The sequence below is a fragment of the Triplophysa rosa genome, linkage group LG7, assembly GCF_024868665.1.
Source record: "Triplophysa rosa linkage group LG7, Trosa_1v2, whole genome shotgun sequence".
NCBI classification, from domain to species: Eukaryota; Metazoa; Chordata; class Actinopteri; order Cypriniformes; family Nemacheilidae; genus Triplophysa; species Triplophysa rosa.
This window is the reverse complement of record NC_079896.1, coordinates 2099790-2123106: the sequence shown is the minus strand read 5'-3', so window position 1 is coordinate 2123106 and position 23317 is coordinate 2099790. Positions and strand designations below refer to the sequence as shown.

Sequence of the window (23317 nt, the reverse complement as noted above, 5' to 3'; positions counted from 1 at the left end):
TTTCATATACAGCATTGAGACTTAAAGGGATACTTTACCCAAAAATACAAATTCTGTCATCATTTACTCACCTTCGAGAAATCTGTATACGTGTCTTTGTTCTGATGAACACAGAGAAAGATATTTGGAAGAATGCTTTTAACTAGACAGATTTTGCCCCTGTTGCCCATCATGGTAGGGAAAAATACAGTGGTCAAAAGTGCCCCAGAACTGTTTGCTGTCCTACATTCTTCAAATTGTCTTCTTTTGTGTTCAACAGAACATTTTTTCCTAATATGGGAGGCAAGATCTGTTTGGTTTTAAGCATTCTTCCAAATATCTTTCTCTGTATAAAGAACTTTATATTTGAAACAACTCGAAGGTGAGTAAATGATAACAGAATTTTCATGTTTGGGTGAACTATCCCTTTAAAACCAGTGTTATTTTACACTTATATTTTGCAGTGCAGGGAATCCTAAAAACGTAAACCAGTTACAAGATTTTAAACTAATTGCCAAATCATACACAACCAGCCAAAAGTGTGAGCACACCTGCTTATTCTTTATTATTATTTTCCAATTTTAGAATAATTTTCAAGTCAGCAAAACCTTCTTCGTTCTTATTTCCTTTAAACATTAAGAACTAAATTATAATAAACTTAGATTACAGCACTACAACGTTTTAAATAGTTTTGCCTTTATCTGAAATGCCAACATCACACACAAGACTTCTGTGGTCTTTAATGAACCAAAGAGAGCGCACGTCACTCCTCTCTTCACTAAGTTTCATTGGCTCCCTATAGTCGCCCGAATCAAATTCAAGACTCTGCTCCTGGCCTACAAGACCACCACTGATTTGGCACCCCCTTACCTTCACTCGCTAATGCAGACTTATATACCCGCCAGATCCCTACGCTCTGCAAACGAACGACGTCTTGTGGTGCCATCCCAAAAAGGTAAAAGATCTCTCTCACGTACCTTCTCGGGATCGGTTCCACATTTATGGAATGATCTGGCCGCTGCTACAAGATCAGCAGATTCTGTGGCCATCTTTAAGAACCGTCTGAAAACACATCTCTTCCATCAGCACCTGACTGATCAGCTCTGACCTCTATCTCTTTCCTACTCTTTCAAAAAAAAAAAAAAACTTGGCTCTGTACACTGTGATAGGCTATATGAGACCAATTTTCTTTTATTGCACTTATGCTTTTTGTTGTCCTTATGTTGTTCCAATTGCTTCCATTGTTTCCCTCATCTGTAAGTCGCTTTGGATAAAAGCGTCTGCTAAATGATTAAATGTAAATGTAAGACTATTGCACATTAATGTAGCCTACTTGACCACTGTTCATTTACAATAATTGTTGGAATTAAATTCATGTGTGCTACTTGCAGTGGCTTTAATACTTGATACAAACATGCTCTTTGTCACACTGTTTTTATTTTCCCTTTATTTGTCAAGTTCACTCTTGGAATCCAATATTTTTCTCCTAAAAATCTAAAAGCAATCTTTATGACACATCACATCCACTTATACAAACAAATATATATTTTGGGTTACTTTAACATTTCAGTGTTTTTAAAAGAGGACTAAAGCTTTGAAGCACAGGTGTTTGCGTGTGATCTTAGACTATACCCTCTTGCAGGTCAGATACATTAAATTGGCCTGGTTTCAATGTGTGTACTACCTATCACTTGTTGATTTTCTAAGGTCGGAGTAAGAACATTCCAAATTAGGCACATCATGAACTCAGTTTACTTTTACCTTTACCCTACTTACTGACCACACTAGATCAAACTGTATTTTGAAACGTGTATATTGTATAAGAATTGCCGATTAAGGTCAAAATAAAGCTATTAAAACAAAAAAAGGACAATTATAATTATTTACCTCAATAATGTATTATTAAAAAAGTAAACAAACCACGTGTGCATCTCTTTTTTGAAGATGTATTGATGTGGCTACATCTGATGGATCAGAATTTATAATGGATTCTTATCTCTGTACCCTGTGAAAATATCACAATATGGTTTTCAGAATGTGTCTACAACTGCCCTGTGGTCTGTGACATAAACATCACATGTCTAGATTAGTAGATTTCATCAATCAATGCACACAAATGGCATGTTTAAATCTACTTGAGATACAAGAAAACGAAACAACCTAGATAGTAAACGAAACCCAACTAAATTAAACCAAATCACAGCACATCTTGTACCGTTCTGACAAACAACACATTTGTACACCTGACATCTCAAGAGTTGTGTGATTTAGAAATGATGGTTGTTGTGATTAGACAGTAGCAATTAAACAGCAAAAAACAAAAGCACAAAATGAATAACTTAAGTCAAAGCTGATGAAAAAGAAACACAAAACATAGAAAATGTTCACACATTCAAATGAATGCTTTTAATTCTACTAACAAAGTGACTTCAGCTCATTAAACAGCAAAACGATCTAGTTTACTATCTAGCTCATGCAGCCGGAGGTGATGTCATAATGAAGTCAGGATTTAAACTACGTTCATCATAAAACACATATCAGCATCACGTGCCTAAGCATCGCGCAGTTGGGTCCAAAGTTCACATCTATATGGACCAGTGCATGTGCACCTGTGACACTGACGTCATTGTGTATGATGCAGTATTAAGACCTCACCTGTAGGCGGCGACTGGACACTGAGCACCAGCATCCAGTGCAGCTTCATCTTGCCAAACATATTTGTTTTAATTAATGATTTTTTTAAACTTAATTTAAACTTAAAAATACATTAAACCTAAGTGTAGAGGTGTTATCCTTACATAATTTTAACTATTCACACAACTATTTCAATATCACGTTCATCCCTGAGCAGCTCTTTAACTTGAGTTACAGCACAATGTTGGACCGACTATAAATCGCTTGTGTTGTGTTGCGTTTTGTTTGTTTGTTAAAATAAGTATACTGTATAGGCCTAAAATCGAATATTGTAGTAAATGGCCAGATATGGCTTGGGTTTGGGGTGAAGTTAACGTGCGTAACGGGGTGTAAGGGAGTTTCCTATCACAATATACATTTTTAATCTAAATATGTCCTTATGTAATTCTGAAACACTTTAGGTACAGCCTACAGACGATTTTATTAAAGTAAAAAACATGTGATAACTACGGTTTTACTACAAATACCATGATTAATTTATTGTTTTTGTAGTAAACACCATCAGTTAATTTGCAACATACCATAGAAAAAAAAAACACTACAGTAACCATATTGCGGGTCTTAGATCCAAACCGGTTTCTCCCTAAAGAAATTCTGCCATTGCATCATATTTACAAGTCCAGTGTTGTCTTTTGATCTGTAAAGTGCATGTTTGGTTTGGATGATTTAGTTTGAGAGTGTTTGTGGTCACTGGGATAGAGGTGAGACGATGAACTTCGCCCCTTTCCGCTCTTGGCGATGCGCACACTGAACCTCTGGCGCGCGCGGCAGGGCGACTCGACGTGGCACTGTAAAGTGTCATATGTTTATTTATTCGCGCTAATGATTAACCCTAGATCGCCTCTATATGACTAATTGAGACGGGAACACGTGCATCACCGCAGTAACTCGCTTACCTGCGCGCTCGCGTCCTCCCTCCCCTCGCGTTAAAGAAAGAGTGCGCGCGTACTTGATGCGATCATCGGTGCGACCTTTTAAACGTGTCGCAACTTTTGATGGATTACCCCACTTCTGAGTCCTCAGGTGCGACTTACATCTCTCAGTCCACTCACTAGTGCGCATCTCTCCAACCGTCTCCAAGTGAACGCCGACACCACAAACTTGCGTGGAAAGACATGCAAGACAAGATGTTCTCTCTTTCATTCTCGTGGGTGTCTCTCTCCTCGACCCTCTGGGTGTGCCTGTGTCCCAAACGGGGCCGCGTCGGGTGCGTGTCCGCGCTGGTGATGCTGAGCGCGCTGACGGTGGATGCAGCATCCACTGCCTGCCCTACGTGCGGTCGGCCAGCAATAGAGAAGGGCGAGGAGGAGCGTTACCTGATCGAGATCGCCAAACAGCAGATCCTAAGCAAGCTTCAACTGCGGGAGAGGCCGAACATCACGCAGCCGTTACCGCGCGCCGCGCTCATGACTGCGCTGCGCAAGTTACACGCGGGCCGCGTCCGGCAGGACGGAACTCTGGACCTGGAAAATAACTTTATAAACCCACAAGCGGGTAACCAAGCATACGAGATAGTCAGTTTTGCTGATGTCGGTGAGTATCCAGACTAATGTGTCCTCATTCATGAAACGAGCTGACGGCTCTTCTAATGTCAGAGAGGCTCACTGCATCCATACAAACTGAGAATTAACTGTAAATTGCTTTGAGTTGCATTCTATTGAAAGTTGCTTTCTATATAGAAATACAGATGGGACAGGCCCATCAAGTGTCCTTTAAGGATGATTGGAAAGCAACCAACTGCTCTATGAATAATAAGCAATTTTTTTATATCGAGAAAATACTGTGTAATATAATGAATATACAGTATATACAGCTCTGGAAAAATGAATACACCACTCCAAAATTTATAATTTATTTTTATTTATAGGTGTGTTTAGGTAAACAATTCATTTTGTTTTATTCTGTGTGTGAATTACTGACCACATTTATCAAAAAATATATATATATTTGATGAAAATGAAAAAAAAAACTTTTTCAAACGAGACAATACTCATGTTTTTACATAATATTTGTTGGAATTATCCTGATTTTTAAATCACAACTTACATGCTTCTTTTCATGTTGTCAGTCTTTTACATTGCTGTTGGATGACTTTGTTGGAATTCAATATACATTTGACTGAAATGGACACGGTACATGCAGAAATCCTAATTAAATGCAAAAGTCTCTTAAAATTTTCCAGAGCTGTATATATCTGTACTGGACCTCTAGTCTCCATTGGCTTCGCATGACATCCTCTATTGTTTCTCCAACAGTCCAAAAAATTTTAAAACCTAAATTCTAGAGAAGTACAAACAGAACTTACGCAGCATCTGTGGCCACCCATCCACCCTCCTCTAAGTGTGAGCATTTCTTTATGGCTTCCTTTCAGAAGACGACGTCTCCGCTGGTATCAGCACCCATCTGTCATTCCAGTTCCTGCAGGAGAAAGGTCGCAGCGTGCAGGTCCTGCAGTCGTCTCTGTGGATGTACGTGCAGCCGGCCAACGGTTCTCACCACGGCGTGACGGCTGAAATCTACCTGTTAGAGAAGGACAGTGGCAACCGCACACTGCTGCTCCAGAAGAGCATGGAGGCCACACGGGGCGGCTGGCACACGTTTCCCATTACCACCTCCCTGCAGCACTTCCTCGATGAGGACAAAACGAGTTTCCGCCTAGACGTGCACTGCGAGGAGGACGGTCGCAACCTGTGCGGCCACGGTGCATTCAGCGACTCCTCCCAGCAGCCGTTCCTGGTGGCCCAAGTGCGCCAGCGTGACGACGGCTCCGAGCACACCATAAGCAAGCGCTCGCTGAGGTGTGGCGAGGATGCCAGCGTCTGCTGCAAGAAAGACTTCTACGTCAAGTTTCGTGACATACATTGGCAGGACTGGATCATTGCACCCGAGGGTTACCACATGAACTACTGCATGGGTCAGTGTCCGCAGCACCTGTCGGGTTCTCCAGGCATCGCCTCGTCCTTCCACGCCACCGTCTTCAGCCAGCTGAAGGCCAACGGAATTCACTCGGCGGTCTCGTCCTGCTGCGTGCCCATCCAGAGACGCCCGCTCTCCATGGTGTACTTCGACTCCCAACACATCATTGTTAAGATGGACGTCCCGGACATGATCGTGGAGTCCTGCGGGTGCACGTAAACGACAGCCATGAGATGTTTCAGTACTTTCTTTACATTGGCAGTATACAACATTTCCTAAACCTACAGTGGGATCCAAAAGTCTGAAACCACATGCACATCTGAGATTCAGTATCTAATTAATAAAAAGAACATTACATTTCAAAATGTAAGTTGTCAAATAAAGAAGAAAAATTGAGCATCAAATGTGTGAAATTGAGCATCTGATCTGCTTAATACAGAAGGTCCGATGTTCCCTATAGAAAGAGGGGGACAAATCGAATACAGAGACATTTTGAAATTCTCTTTTCAGTTGTAATGCAAAAAAGATCATTTTTGCTACATGTGCTAAATTTCACTAGATACTGTCGGACTTTTGGAACCCCATCGCATTTGTACCAAATATGACCAAACTTAGTGAGCAGTCAAAAAGACACCAAATATTACTTCATCCAGGCTTTCCATAGGCTCCTATGCATCCACATGGTAAATGATGAAATACTCAGGGAATTCAGAGGCACTGTACGTGCACACTGTACCGATTAATGTCATCTGTGCCGAGGCCACTGATCTGAACCGCTTACCCAACGCCACAGTAAACATTTAGATATTGCCACACGTCCCAACAAAGGTCCACTGGCACGAATGAATGTTGTCAGGTAACAGAAATCAGATGAATCTGTTCATGTATTTAAGCAGAAAAAATATGTCATAGTTCTCAAAGCTTTCAAACGTTTGTTTATGCTAAGCACTATCAAATGCAACCTTCTTTTAAAAGATTACTTTTTTAATAATAAATAATAATTTATATTTATTTAGAACCCTTTCCAAATGCTCAAAGGTGTTGTGATGTACGAAAATCTACTCTTCACTACGTGAACCATATCTTGATGTAGCTTTGTCTTGTGTTGTTTATTTCATTGTGTTTTAAGCACTTCCTTCTGTAGACATGCTTTTGATAACAGCCACTTTTGTTTCTGCATGTTCAGGCTATGACTATTTTTCCGCACGTTTACAGTTATGGAAATTCTGACTCATGAAAGCATTCTCTTGTGCTTTATTTTCCATTGTTTTGAAACTTTTAGAACTGAAAACATTGCTGCTGTCACCTGACAGTCGTTTATCTGCTGCTGCACTTTATTTGTTATATATTAAAAGTGTCATATTTTGCTTTTATTTTTGTCATAGGAGTCATACAGTAACGTACGCCACAGTATTATCACTGTACAGTAAAGCGTTTTACATGAGTATCTGCTCGCACCCAGAGTAATTTCTATAATTTTGTATGAAGAGATTATTTTCTTATACTGTATGTGCGATGGCTCAGAAATCTACACATTGTAATTTTTTTAAATAAACATCTTACTTTCTTTCCAAGTCATGATGCTTTCAATTATATTCCCAGACACACATTTTAAACGCATCAAACACAACATCAATGAACTAAATGACAACTGATATTTACAAAAGTCCATTAATGTAAAATCATGTACATAGGAGATTGCTAGAAAATGTCTTATCAGTTAGTCGAATAATTGATTACAGTAGTCAGTAAACCAGCAGAATTCTATGAATTCAATGAAGGCAATCGATAATGTCTAAAAGGCAAAGAGCGTGTTTTTCTTGGGCAAATAATTGAAGTGGTTTTTATAGACGTCCATATTTGTCGAGTAAACAACCCTCAGGTTAATCTGGCACGATTTGAATTTACTGTACAAAGACTACAGAATGACCTGCACGTGATAAATGCGCATTTGTTAGGTGTAGCTGCAAGCATGATATTGGCATGAACATCACAACGTATCAAACGCAAACGTGCCTTACTCATTGTAACGGAACGATTTGACCATTTGACAGGTACAGAGACAGAGACATAACTTGATGCAACCGGTTGAGAACTATATAAACATCTCATGAGTTTGTGAACAGAAAAGTTGATTTTTGTCCCTGACTGACTGTCCGTGCACCTGTGATGCGTGACTCAACATGTAACAGAGATTACATCTGTCCGTCTGTACAGACTTCGCCATTTCAAACGTTTCAATCGCCACGTGGACCTCTAAAGCAATTTTCACTTCTAAAGATTTTTACAAGTAACTTCGCAGAAAGTGCACTCACAAAAGAGCGATATCTAACCCATGAAATACATGAAAAACACTTGAAATGATGAAAGAAATGATACTGATTGCAGAAATAGAATTTCAGTCTCTCACTGACTTCTCATTCTGGATATCTAAACACATTTCAATTATTACTTCCATTCATTCATGATAAGACTTGGTACATTGGTGTATACCTCCAAGATGTTTAAAGGAATAGTTCACCCCAATAAAAATGGTGTCATCATTTCTTCACCCTCGTGTGGTTTAAAATGGGTTTATGACTCTTTCTTCTGCCGAACACGAATAAAGATATATTGAGAATGAAAAATGTCTCCGTGGTTTTGTATCGATTCAATGGAAGTGAAAGGGGCTCTGTGTTGTTTGGTTACCAACATTCTTCAAAATATTTTATTTTGTGTTCTGCAGAAGAAAGTAAGTCATACAGGTTTGAAATGACACAAGGATGAATAAACGATGAAACTATTTGCATTTTTGGGTGAACTGTCCCTTTAAATACTCTCTAAATATACATCAAGTTTATGTTTTCAGTGTAATAATATACAGAGCTTTACATTCGCCTTTCCGTGTGCAACTATACACAACATCCTAACATGAATGGGTGACACAAATGTGTGTATGTGCACACAACAGGAAGTTGCTACTTTATGTGTTTAATGGAAAGAAGTGTATGTTCCGGGGACACGCTGACTTACTGATCCACTGACACACTAACCCACAGACACACTGAATTACTGTAATCCAGAAGAGACAAACACGCACACACACACACACGCGCTGGTAATCCCAACTCATCGGGATGCATCTTCATGAACCCTGTAAGACCCACACGGGACACCGGGCGTGTTTTTCTCACCCAATATTCATTCACGAAAGAAAACTCGCAGTGTGACCTGGATGTGATTTAATGCATTTAACAGCATCTACATTATTCCTCAGCGGCTCAAGACCTGACAAACCAAACGACAGATGCTTTGTCCTTCTCAGTCAACAACATTACTAAACTGAGCCAACTGTAGTTCAGAGCCAACTGTTTAGTGTTTAGTGCACATCTGAAGAAGTCTTAATATACGCTTGAAAATGTCTACACAAAATATTAAAACATGCCACCTATTTAAAGGAAAGACAGCACTATGATAATACTTTGCATGGCAACAATGTTTGTAAAGTATCAAGAGGTCACATGCAAAATGTTTATGTGCATGTGTGCCTTCCCACAATGCACTGCGTCAAACACTTCAAATAACTTGTAAATCCACAAGCTGATCCTATTACTGTAGCCCCGGTTACCTGAAATACACTTTCAGTTACATCACATTCAGAACACATGCTTCTGTAAGCCTTGACCGGCGGTCACTAAAGAACACTTCAAAATAAACTTCATTCGTCTGATGTTCATGATATATAACATTTCAAAACAAAGAGTGATTGTAGGCTATTTGATCTATGAACATAACTCAACAAAGATTAAGCTTACTTCATTAATGTGAAACTAAATAAATGCTGTATATTACAAAAAGTGACGTCCAAAAGAGAAATTTGTTGAATATTTGCTTTTTAAGACCCTACAGGTTAAAACCATTCAAATATAAGGTATAAAGAGGAGAAAACACTAAAATCGGTTATAGTACTCTATGAACAAAATGATTTGGTAAAAAATGAAAACTAGTGTATATCGTATCAAGGAATATGTTTTTTTTCTAAGAAAAAACTCATAGTTAATAAAGCAATAATTCACTACAGTTTTTACAGTTATTAATATTTAATATTTTGTCATTCCTGTCTTGTTTTCGACTACGACATGACAATCTTTGCTCATGTGTTCAAGGTTTTTCCTGCATAGAAAAATGTGAGGTGGCCGCCTCTGTCAAATTTCGTGCCGCCTCAGTCTCTCGCCCAAAATGATCTTCACAAAAAACTGGGTGTATTCGTCAAGAGACATTTGTAACTGCAGTTACACTGCAGTTACTGCAACTGCAAACCACAAGAGAACGCAGGATGTGAATGAGCTTTGCAAATTTAGTACGACAGGTGAATTCAGTTGGCTGAAAAGTTAGTTGGATAGCATAAATAGCTTTATTTGATTTAAAAACATTACTGTTTGGTTGAAGAAAAGTAATGTTTTATATAACTTAATAATTGTCATTTTCATCTCATTTTTATGTTTTTGCTTAAGCCACTTAAAGGTACGGTAGGCCTACACGTGCGTGTGTGTGCAAGATAAGGATGGCACCACCTCCGCCTCATTTTGAGCCAGGAAAAAACCCTGATGTCGTGATATTTTTTGGCCAAGCCTCCTTAAGTTCTTCAAAGCTGGGCTTCAGGTTACACTTCAATACATTTAAGTATTCAATAACGTGTTTGGACGACACCAGTTTTTCTAAGTCGGACATAACTTTTGGCCACTACTGTACATGCCCAATGCAAAAGAAGCCAAATTCTGTTCAATACTCTTAGTTTATTTTCGAATGTTTCTTTTTTTTACTTATGAATGCTTCGATCGTTTCGTTAGTTTCAGTATTATTTAACTCTAAGTGAGTTAAGAACAGTACAGTACAACTGATCTATACTATGTGTTTTGTTTGAAACATTAATAGATTTATTTAAAAACTGATGTAATTTCACTGTGACTTTGCACCCTTCACCATGAAATGTGGCTTCATTTGTGTTGTGCAAGAGCTGTACTGCAAACATTTTGCCTTGTTTAACTGTTTTCTATACACTCCTACATAAAGGTGCTTCACGATGCCACAGAAGAACCTTTATTGTCTAAATGGTTCCATAAACTTTTAACATCCGACAAATCTTTCTTATTCCCAAAACGTTCTTTGTGGTGAAAAAAAAAAGATTATAAAAAGGTAAGAAACAGATTTAAAAAGAGATCATTTGTGGCTCTTTGTGGAACCCAAAATGGTTCTTCTATGGCATCCCTGTGAAAAACCTTTCAAGAGTATAGTCTGCACCTTTTTCATGTATTACTTTTGTTAACTAACTGTACTACATTTATTAGGTCAGCGGTTCTCAATCCTGGTCCTCAAACGACTTTGTCCTTTATACCAAGTTATGAAGCATATACATATTACAAACACATATAGGCAGATAATATCAGGGTTGGAGATGAACAGGGGCTGGGGCAAACATGCTACCAAGATGAACACAAGTGCCCACTACAAATTTAAGATAAAGGTAAATGCTTATCAAATAAAAAATATAAATGCCAAATCAGGTGCAGCTACTGCAGCATACAGTGCCTTGAAAAAGTATTCATCTTCATTTTATTCACATTTTGTTATGCTGCTGCCTTATCTTAAACTACTTAAAAACACTTTTTTTACAGTAATCTACACTCCATGCACAACAATGACAAAAAACAGATTTGTGACAGCTTCGCAAATGTATTAAAAATAAAAAAATAAAATAAGTACATTGCATAAGTATTCATACGCTTTTCTGGGACTTGAAATGTAGCTCAGGAGCATTCGTTTTGCTTGTTGATGTTTCTACACTTCGAGTGGAGTCAATCTGTGGCAAATTCAATTGAATAAGGATGATTTGGAGCGGCACATACCTCTCAAATAAAGGTGCAACCGCTGAAAATACATATCAAAGTAAAAACCAAGACGTGAGGTCAAAAGAACTGCCAGTAGAGCTATGAGACAGGATTGTATCAAGGCACAGATCTGGGGAAGACTTCTGAAAAACAATCTGCTGTATTGAAGGTTCACAGAAGCATGTAGCCTCCATTAATCCTTAATGAAAGAGGTTTGGAACCACCAGATCTCTTACTTGAGCTGACCTCCTGTCCAAACTGAGCCATCGATGGAGAAGGGTCTTGGTTAGAGCGGTGACCAAGAAGCTGATGATCACCCTGGTTGAGCTCCATGATCATATATGGAGATGGGAGACACTTGCAGAAGGACAAACATCATTCTGACGCTGGATAATAGACACAAATACTGTATTATTTGACTCATCTGATGATAGTTAGTCGTCAATCAATACGCTATATAAATTGTTTTTGAATGCTTGAAGTTTGAGGGAAAAACCTGGCTGGAAGTAAAAAAAATTATATTATAAATATTATATAATATATATATATGTGTAGCTTTCAAGAGCATATTAAACTTTACATATTTTACACATTTCACTTTGCAGACGCTTTCATCTAAAGAAAGATAGCCTATGTACAGTGCATGTAAGATATACTGTACATTTCATCAGTTCATACATTCCTTAAAATCATGACTCCGGTTTTGCAAGCACAACCTTTTACCAGTCAAGCTACAGGAACGTGAAATGGTGTGATAAAACATCTACTTGTACATACAGAACAGTGTAGGCAAGTGTTTAAACACAACACCTGCATCTCTCAGTGCAGTGCATTTGCCACAAGGAGGCACTGTTTCAAACGTGTAATTCTCACTTTCTGCCACTAGAGGAGCATATTCACACCTCTGATGTGCATGTCCACATGTGTTTACACAACAGAAACACATGACCATCATCTCCTCTCTGAGCCAATACAAACAAGCCAAAGAGACTGAAGACAAACCGGAGAAACGTCAGTACTTAAAATCTATATAGTGTGGTTGAATTCTACTTCAGCTACTCTTCTGTAGTCAAAAACCTCAATTTCATTTGAACACTTGTGGTCCCGTTGATCACTCAATGATTTCTGAAGCATCTGGTCAATAGAATGTTCAAGAACGATCAATCAAGGTCTCGGATCAGAAAGAAAACTTCACTTCTGCCGTACATACTTGGGTCAAACATGGACATTTTCTAGGCTAACGTAAACCAACGTTTGGGTTTGTACATATTTTACCCAAACATGGGTTGAAACAACACAACATTTTGTGTGCATTTCAGAGTTCATGGAACTAAAGCAAGGTCTGACATTACAACCTGATGAATAGAGCTACACAAGCATTTGTCTGTCATCATTGTCACTGTTTATACGTCTTTAAACCAGTATGTTTCTTCAACGGCCTTCGGTCTTCTCATGCACACTTCTGCCGGCCCTCAGCTTCGACCCTGGACAGAAAAACCAACACAATATTCTGTACGTCTCCAAGGGCTTTATGTTTTGCAAACTATACAGTCGATAGTTTTTAGGTAGAAGTACTCAAAACAAACAACAGGTGGCTCACCAAGACTTCCAAGCAATTGTCAGTACATTATATTCTGCTTTCTTACGATTCAATTTTATAAACAAGAACCAAAATGGGAATGACAGGATTCTGAACACTTGAAAAGCTTTCAGAAATATATGTGGACAAACACGAAATTCAGAGGGACTTTGGGTCTTATTTTGCTTCTCTAAGATGAACTGCTTTATTTATTTTCTTGCTGTTGTAAGTGATTTTAGATAAAAGTGTCTGCTAAATGTTAAATTCTTATGTATATAACTCACTACCCGGGGACATTACCTGCTGTACAAACGTATGTCAAACCATCTGCTAGATGAAGAGCACACAGAAGAACGATCAATATTAGACATGAAATGTGCTGTAGATGTAAAGCTTTAAGTTTGACTATAATGAACCGGACCGTTATTTGCCAAACACCAGAGAACTGGGGCCGGATTCACAAAACATTCTTAAGAAGAAAATTCTTCTTAACTGCCATGTTTTTTCTTACATTCTAATTTAAGTAAGAAGTTTTTTTTCAGGAATACATAACATTCCTAACTTTTTAAGACAGTTCTTAAAAATGTTCTCAAGATTGATATTAGGAAAAAATTGAGAAGAATCCAAATTCTCGAAACAAAAGCGGTCGTAAATATCATCTTAAAATTACGACAGCCTCACGGTTGTCTTAAAATCTCAAAAGGTAAGATGTTTAATACATGCAGTATATTTGGTTGTTTCACATGTGACGTGTATTGTTTCGAGCCAGAATCATAATTTTGACGTTTACTTGCCATTAAGGAATATTTATTTTGATATTATAATGATATGTATAAATATGATAAATATAATAAGGTCTAGCTCCCTCACTTTAGCTTTCATTATTAAACACGGGAGTGCTTTTTACATTATTCAGAACAAACAGCATAAACAGAACCAGTCCTCCCATCTCCTGCTTAGAGTTCAAGAAACAAGGACAGGGACAAATTAACGCCTACATCATTACATTTTCACGGCTCTGTGGATTCCAAACCCTAAAATTGAAAAGAAGATGAGTTTACCGTTTGTGACACTGTCCTCTCCAGCGGTTGGACTTGATCAGCAAAAATGATAAGGAATTGCTTGTGAATCCAGACAAACATGAGAAATAAAGTTCAAGAGATCTAAAGAGAGCATTGAATCAGAAAATGACTCAAAGAGAATGTCAGACTGGCAACTTTAAAACATACTGCTTACCAACAATAAAGGTACTTGGAAACCCTGACGTGTTTCTTGAGTCTTTAGCAGATCCTTGGGATGGGGAAACGAACTGGATAAGAAACCGAATGCAGTTTTGAGCCCTGCAAGGAGAGAACATTAAGAGACCGAAACAGTCCTACAGCAGGACTTTCTGTACAACACGTTATGACGATATTGTGTGAACGTGCAAACGAATTCTGCCGTTCCAAAATGAATTTGAGAACGGACACCTTCGGAATAAAACAAAGGGAAGGTGAAGGGATGAGAGTCATCGACACTACTTGACTGTTTCAAGACTAGAGAAAACCTGGCTGAGTTAATCAGGTCTAGATTTCTCATCCTTTCATCTAAAGATCGTGTTTGAACTTTGAAAGGTCTTATTTTAGTGTCTGGGTTTAGAGAATCCTTAGGATTTACTGTGACATGTTGTAGTTTGTGCACCAGTAACAAACATGAATAAATCTTTATAAACGAGCACCATCCTGCTGGATGAAGCGGTCTGAATCATGTTCCCATCCTCTCTCAAAACTCTTCAGCTTTGATTTGAAAGGTCGGGATGTCCTACTACCAAAGAAGTCTTTAGCAACAACTTTACGAACCCTTTCAAGAAACCCCTGGATTGTAACAGAGGACCATGTTTTACCGTCTCATCCAGTACAGCGTTTTATTCCCACAGGAAGTCCTATCCTGCTACGAGAGCTGCAGGGTGATAGGCTGGACAACACCTGCCAAAGAGACAGTGGCAAGAGGACCTTGAATATTCAACTGCCCAACCTACAGACCTAAAAACCTGACCATCATCTAACAGCCTTGGAGACGAACCACAGCGGCTGCCGTTTATAGAGATTGTATCAACAGAAACTGACTTGAGGGCCTTTTAGGACAACCAATGAGTTCCAGTGCGATCCCGGTTTCAAATTTGAGTGAAACACCTACAATTCATGGTTCCAATTCCAGCTAAATAAACGACAGTGGTTTTAGGACTCTAAAGTTCTTCTGCTGTTTGAGGACAACATCAATGATAGCCTCAGACATCAATGGTGAAACGTTTGTGTGGTTTGGATCTTCCGTCTGGCCAGAGGCCACTGAAATGTCTTTGTCCAGCCAAGTTGTTCTGGGAACTGATCATAGATTCATGATTCAGCAGCACGTGTATCAATCATCCTGAACAACTCCAATCAGAAGCACGAGCTGTGAGAAATTCATTCAACGAGAAAACATGATCCTGCATCAAAACAAATGTCACCTTTCATATGAACGTTTATGCATTTGGCGGACACTTTTATCCATTACACAGTATTTAAGTTATACATTTATCAATGCAACGATCTATCACTTAAGCTACAGCGGTGGTTCTCAAAGCGTCAGACGCAGCTGCATGTTGGGCACGCAGGTACTGCAGGGGGGTTCGGGAGAACATTAAAAACAGAAACTAAATACATCTGTGGTAACACAGTGAGACAAAGCATTTAAATTACGTTCGCACCTAGGCTTCGTAGAAAGTTGCATATTGCGTTGCACAATGCAAGAAATCACGCACAACGTGTCAGTTTTGCTCCATGAGGCGAGTGTCACGAAATTGATGACGATTCCAAGGGGGTCGGACGAGAAGTACAGCGGTAAACCTAGGACAAATGACAGGTATCATTCACTAAAGTCTACACCAAAGATCCAAGTCTACTCCTGATGCAAGATGGGCCGATTTTGACTGATCTAAACCCTAATTTACACAGAATTTGCAATATATTATTTCTTTGTGGAGTGGCGTGACCAGACAGGCTGGAGAACCAATGAGTTACACTACTACACAATCCTCACCTGTTGAGATGTTCTGAGGTGTTGTTAAGCACTTTGCGGTGGTTGCTAGGGGGTTCTGGGGGGCTTCTAGTGTGTTAATTACTAGTCCCTAAGTTTCTATGATATTCTGGTCTATAACGATAAAGAAGACATCAGACAGATCTATGAATCAACACGTGGCTGCCCACGTGCACATTGATGACTCCTATTGGTTGATCAGAAACTTGGCAGACCAATCACAGTAGGGATATGTGGAGGAAGTAGAATAGATACGGTCACAATTGTAACGGTAACAATACTGTTACTGTTACTGAAACAAATGATAAGAGTGAAATGTGGTCAATCCTGTTATTGAAGGATGGCAATGAAACAAATGTATTGAACCCACCGGCAAAAATAGCACTGTTGTTTATTTGACATGTAAGAGGGAAGTTTCTTAAATGGTAAAAAAAGTGAAATTTTATTTTTGGTAAAAGAAAAGAATCATTTAGGCAAAACATAGTAATAGTAACAGTGACATTATAAGTGGCCCTTAGGGAAATACATACACAAAGAAACAACCGGGTATGATACGACGTCTTAAAAGCTGTGAAGGCGAGAGCTTGTAGTTTCTGTAGAGAGTGATTTACAGCAAAGCTTCATCACAGCGCAAGAATTAATGTCACTTCTCCTCTCCTTCTCTTTAAAGCCTCATTGGCTGAAAGCCTGAAGAGCTCACATCACTTCCTGAGCAGACCTAATTCTTCTGGAAACTACCAGATCATTGTGACAGGTGCTAAAGCTGAGGCTGGTTTCAACTGCTGAAGAAAGTGTCTTTATATTATTAGGTCAAGAGGGAGGAGCCTAAGAGACGTTGATGTTTAACCTCAATTTCAACTTTAGTGATACAGAAATATATAAAAGTGCAATTTCTTTAAAACAAAACAAAGTAAATTTTATGTCCATTAAATGTTTACATTGTAATATTTTCACGACAATTAAACACATTTTAAATCTCATGTATTCCTACTATTCTCATTGGTAAGTCTCAGCACTGTAACACAATATTTTAAAATTGACATAGAGGAACATTACAAAAAAACAACAATAAATATCAAGTAATACAATTTTTCAGTAGAAAGTGTTTAGTTGTCATAACATTACAATGCAAATCATTTTAATGGACATAAAATATACTTAATTTCTATGCATAATAAATGATATAAAATTATACAATGTATATACAGCTGCGGAAAATATTAGGAAACCATTCCAAATTTTAATTTCAAATCAGCATCTTTAGATGTATTGTGGTCATTCCAGTCCAGTCTCTGTTGAATTTCGACAAAATCAAACCTCAGGAGTGACATAACAGCAATGTGAAAGACTAACAGCATGACAAGAGTGTGATCAAGATCCCAGTTATCACATAAAACATTTATTGCTGGACTATTCCTGAATATATACTGTATATAAACATGCACAACTGTTGTATTGCTCAAAAGTGAATATGAAACTTTTTCTGTGCAGTATGTGAGATCTGAAAAATATAAAAATAAATACAGAGCATCTTTTCTGTTATTTTCACCTGTTTCTCCAGTTTTCTTTTTTTTTAGAAAATAAATGCAAATATAATATTTTTATTTGAGATTTCGTAGAAATATTGTCAGTAGTTAACCTAAATGATCATTTCACCCAAACACATACCTATAAATAGAACGTTTTAAAATTAGAAAAAGTCTGAAATGGTCTCTCAATTCTTTCCGCGGATATATATTTGTATAAGTCGCCCACTTTTTCTGTTTTAACATCATGACAGCACAGAATGATTGAATTTTGAATTACACTACTGAGAATTGGACGACGAATTACAATTAATGCATTTAAAAAATTTGAACAAACCTAAAATGGAATTATTTTTTAAGCAAATAAAGAAAAAGACGTTCTTACCCACTGATTTTGTCACACATATAAAGAAAAAACTTCTCATACATAAGTATAGATTTGAATAATAAACACCTTCCCAAAATATCAGCTGGTCATCGATGCTGGAAAAGATACAACTGATTTAAAATAATTATTTGTCCTTCCCTGGAAACAGCGTGTTTGCTGCAGGACATGAACAATGCTAAAGGACTAACTTAATAACAAATATGAATATTATGAAAACATGAAGACTGATGGAGTCAACTGATAAGAGTTCTTACAAACACACAGAGGGCTGGTGATGCTGCAGTAATATGTTGTTCAGCACTGACCCCTGCTGGACACACATGGAAGGTGACATCCAAACAATCCCTCAAACTGATGCTGGAAAACAGCCCTTTACACCAGCAGAGATATAAACTGACCCCCCCAAAAAAGTTTGTCTCGTAAACAGCTGACGTTGACTCCAAATTAAAGACTTAAGAACAACAAGAGATTCAAAAGAATATGCTTTGATAAAAAGGTGACTTTTGGGCAACTGCTGTTTGAACAACACAACAACATTTGTTCATCCAATGGCATAACTCTGGAGCCGTCTGAAACTTGTTTACATTTATTTGGCAGATGCTTTTATACAAAGTGACTTACAATGCATTCAACCAATACATATTTAGTATATGTGTTCCCATGACCTTCGCGCCCCTACAAACTGCTCTACCAATTCAGCTATTAAAAAGTGACTATTTTTGCAATTCTGTTTGTTTCTGCTTGTGGTCTGAATTACACACTTCATCTTTAAGAGCTTGTGTCAAACAAAAAACGCACAATCTCTCGAGCGCTGAATAAATTTACCAACCAAAAAATGTGTTGCAAATATACTAGAAAAGTTGCATAAAGAGTAATAATGATACGCATGCACGCTTACCTGCCCGCGCTGTGCATGTCTCTCTGCAGTGATGGACTCCATCGTCTTCAGCCGGGCGTGCGGTGACGGGGTGGGACAGAGGGGGGTGAAAGCACCCTTTTATGCACAACTGTGTGTGGTGTTCCGGTAGCAGGGTCGAACCCGCAGCCAATGGAAGGCAAACGTGCACGGGACCATCTGCAATGGAAAAACAAATCCCGTAAAGACTGACTGGATTTCTCTGAGTGAGATAGAGACGGCCAGATGTCGACGGCCCGGGTAACAGATGTAGCGCAGCGCTCTCTTACAAACACACAGTTACACACACACACATGCGTAGGCTATTAGTGAGATATTTCAGGGTTACAGATTCAAATTTGTTATACATGAATATTAATGACTAGTTCACTTTTTGTTAACAATTTAAGAGAAATTTTAAAAATCATTTTAATTTAATTTATACTGGTTTGCTGTATTCCAGTGGATTCCCAGTTTCGGATGCAATGATTTAGTGTTTCATCAAGGTAAATTGCATTTGGGTTACTGCCATTTATAGAGATAAGAAATATTTTAAGGCTACAAATATTTGGCTAGTTGGCGTGACATGTCAAGTTGCGTGACACACCATCTTTCATCTTCAATTACTTTAATTTATTTTTCTCGTTCTTGTATCAACATTATACATGCTGTTTAATGACCTCATATTATTTAAGCACTTAAATGGAACATGCATGCTTAAACATATAAATTGTCCCAGTTTAGGACTATGCAAGTAAATTGGTGAAAATTCTGAAAAACCTACTTGGCATATAGACAGCCCCCTATTATACATGTATTTACAAGTTCATGGAGATTGTATTTATCCCCTTGTTTACAGTGTCTATTTCCCAGTATGGCAGTTAACTTGGTTGAAACAGTTGGCTGAAACATGGAAAGAAATAGAAAAAGTATAAATGAATCACACACCCGCAGCTTTGGAAAGTGATTCATCTTTTCACTATGTCCAAATGAGCAGCGTTTGCTAATCCTGAAAGATTTTCTCAATGAGCCTGACGGGATTTATGTGACACAACACCTGTGACTTTTATTTGTGAATGGCCGAGCTCCATTCACAGACATGAGCACAGGTGCTTGATAAATTGTCTTTACCTGATTTGCACTCCAGCAGAGATCTGTACCTCGAGCAGACAGATGCGTTCTGGGAAAAGCCTCTTATGGAACTTCTGTTAGATGCATTTTAGAGCTCAAAACGAAAAGTAGTGAGACTCAATACACTACATATATCCATATAGAGTTTTTATAGTAAATAATATATTAGTGTTCTGGTGGGCATGGACGAAACCTGATCATGCATGTTTACCAACATCGTCCGAGCTTGAAGAGAAGCTGTTTCTCTGTTGAAATGAGCTGTCCGGTCAATGACAAATATTTGACAACATTTAAACTTTTCTTTGCTTTTAACTTTGAAAGTCCTAAATCTTTTTATCTGCTTATTTACAGGTAAAACTGTGTTTGAGCATTTCACAGCCCTGGGATTCTTCATAACTCAATGAGAAGAAAGTGTCCAGAAAAGGACTGAAACGTAAGTCTCTGTCACTAATTCCCTTAATGTGTGGTGTGTGTGTGTAACCTGGAGAGAAGTAATCTATTGACATATGGAGACAGCATCTGTGAGTGTGGACAACACAGACCAATCACACAAATCTCATTCACAATCTTCACTAAGACATCAATCACAAATCTCAAGCAACAAAACTATATAATTATAAAAGCCAATAGTGAAGTATTACCTACAATCATACTGTTCATACTGACTTAATCTGTCACATCAAGCCAAGATGTCCAGTTAAAGCCAAAAAGAATGAAAAAGGCAAACAAACAACAGACTTCGATCATAAACGAACAAGGAATGTGTGAAAACTATTACCCACCCACCTGACATAGCCCATGTCAATGTTCTAAAAACACAAGATCATAGTCTCTGTTTCTCACAATGTGTTCATGTGTAATAAGATTGTTAGTTTGTATTTATACAGCGTCAGTGTAAATCTACGCTCTCTTTTACTAACAAGGGCATTGAGATAAAGGCCAAGCGTCAATGTGCGCATGCGTACGAAGGGCGGCGTTTACGTGAGTTCGTGTATCTGATACATGCACAGAAAACTTATCACAAAAATCTTTTTTGTAATAATAACTTATTGATATTGTTGCAAACATGCGCGCGATATGCCTTCAGAATCAGCACTCAGCAGAAATGCCGTTCACGCTGTGTAGAAATAACGAGAGGACAACCCGTGGCATTCCCTAATTATATGTTATGTTTTATGGTAACACTTGTAACGTCATGAAGAATGTGTTTTTTATGTTTACGTTAATTCTGCAATAACACAGTAAGTTAATCTAATTGTCTGACAAAAGTAAAGCGTATGAATTATTGAACAGAAATATGAGAAAACGTAATTACATTTTTATGCATGAGGACGCCGGCCGCCATTTTGAATGTTTCCTCGCGACGCTTTATCGGTCAGGTGCATCGTCAAATTTGCGATTACAAAATCAATGCAATGAATTAAACGTGTTTTAGCCTTTTGGAAATAAATGGTACAAACCTGGAGGGATGTTTTTTATAATTTCGATTTAAAATAACGTGAGCCAAACCTGTCAGGTGCAACCTTCCAAGGTGCGACGTCAAAAAATTATAAAAGGTAACGTGACATATTCAGTCGGGTCATCTCCTCCTCATGCGCTCATAGTGTGACGGTGAGACAGCGCTGATTAAGTATTTAGATTGAATTTTTATTTAAGATTTGAGTTGGATTTTACAGAAAGGTGCATGAAACAATCACTCAATACAAGCGCAAATAACTCTGCAGATTTAATCTTCGTGATAATGTGGATCTTTAACTAAATGAATGTGTGTGAGGCATTAATGCTTATAATCGATTTCACACTTCGGCCTACTTTCTGCAATCTAAGTTCACTAACTCACCATTTGTGTCGCCCCTTGTCTCCAGAATGTGCGTACGCATGGGTCAGAGTTTGCGTACAGGTGCGCACATTCTCCCGTCAAGTTTGTTTTTAATAATCACAACCTTTGAATGGAAAGTGGCGTACGCACGTTAGGAACCCAGCCCCATTTTGTGCATACAGGTGCCGCAGGTGAATCCCAAGTATGTGGGAACTGTGGGAGCAGATCTAAAATCTGGATTAGATGTTTTACCTGGACCATCGTTACATGACGTTAAATAAACTATTTTTCACGTTTTTCTTTTTTTCAACCATTCTTGCATGGTTTTTATCTTTCATATAGACTGTTCTGAGCTACGTTTTCCTTTTTTTAACAAAGTAGGCTATTTTAGGTATGTCAATGCCCTCTTTATGTCAACCATTCTTGCATGGTTTTTATCTTTCATATAAAGAAAAAAAAAGAGTTTAAATTGATCTGATTTGCTTCGATTTCGATTTTATACACAACTGCATCGTGAAATATAAAAAGTTGTTTGTGATTCCATAAAACATAATTGTTTATAATCAAAGCACATTACGACGATTGTGGAACTGAAATAATAAATGTGCTTTTTGATACGAAATTAACACAAAATACTTTAAATGATCTATTATTAAATTAGTCTATGTTTTAACTATAGTTGTCGGATAAATGCAACGCGATTCATATTTTTTTCCACACACCCGTGCATCTCCTGCGGCTGTTGGAGCTCCGCTCCGGGTTTTGCGGCTTACCGCGCTTGAACCCGAGCTCAGCTCCGTCAGCAGCCACACACAGCGCTCACATATTCTTTACAGACACAGACACGTGACGATATAATTATCAATCTAAGTAATGTAAATGATAGATTATGATATAGTCAAAGACCCCCAGAAGTGGGCTATACACTATCACTAGATTTGTTTTTCTAAACCAATTTTATTTTATAGTACGACATATATTTATATTTATACGTATTTTTTGTTTTAGTACCCATACTTATTACTTAGTTTTGAAGCATTATTATTGTTTTTATAATAATAGTAATTGTTTTTATCGTGGGAGTAATGCTATTGGTTCTATGGCGAGAACAGCTCTTTTTCCTCCTCAATTTTTTCCATAGTATTTTTACAGTATTATAGTTTATTATGATTTCTTTTTCTTATCAATATTATCTTTATTATGGGAGTTGGTAGTGCTACAGGAATGCAGGCTTTCTCTCTTTTTTCTCCTTGAATTTGTATATATTCATATATGTTTACATTTTATATCTACATTTTTCTTCTTATTAAAAATATTAAAATTATTGTGTGAGTTACTAATGCTACAAGAATGCCGGAGATGTCCAGTCGGGCTTTCTCTTTTTTCTCCACAAGAAAAACAAAAAGCGAACTTCCTGTTTCGGGGTGGTCCACGGAGTCTGAGAGAGAGAAGGAGAGGGAGGGGGTGGT

General features: G+C 38.0%; 1 protein-coding gene across 1 annotated transcript; it reads left to right on the top strand.

The window, feature by feature from the left end:
• Positions 1-3684: 3684 nt before the first annotated feature.
• On the top strand, positions 3685-5808 carry LOC130557144 (inhibin beta B chain). The gene is made up of 2 exons (XM_057338699.1): positions 3685-4206; positions 5045-5808. Exons 1-2 carry the CDS (start codon positions 3789-3791, stop codon positions 5806-5808), a joined length of 1182 nt encoding a protein of 393 aa, XP_057194682.1. The 5' UTR covers positions 3685-3788.
• Positions 5809-23317: the final 17509 nt, after the last annotated feature.

What these genes read in the sequence shown, in the direction of transcription:
- LOC130557144 (XM_057338699.1), top strand. Translation starts at nt 3,789, where the DNA reads ATGCAAGACAAGATGTTCTCTCTTTCATTCTCGTGGGTGTCTCTCTCC. An exon ending in AGTCAGTTTTGCTGATGTCG is followed by an intron (nt 4,207 to 5,044) that starts GTGAGTATCCAG and finishes GCTTCCTTTCAG; the next exon opens with AAGACGACGTCTCCGCTGGT.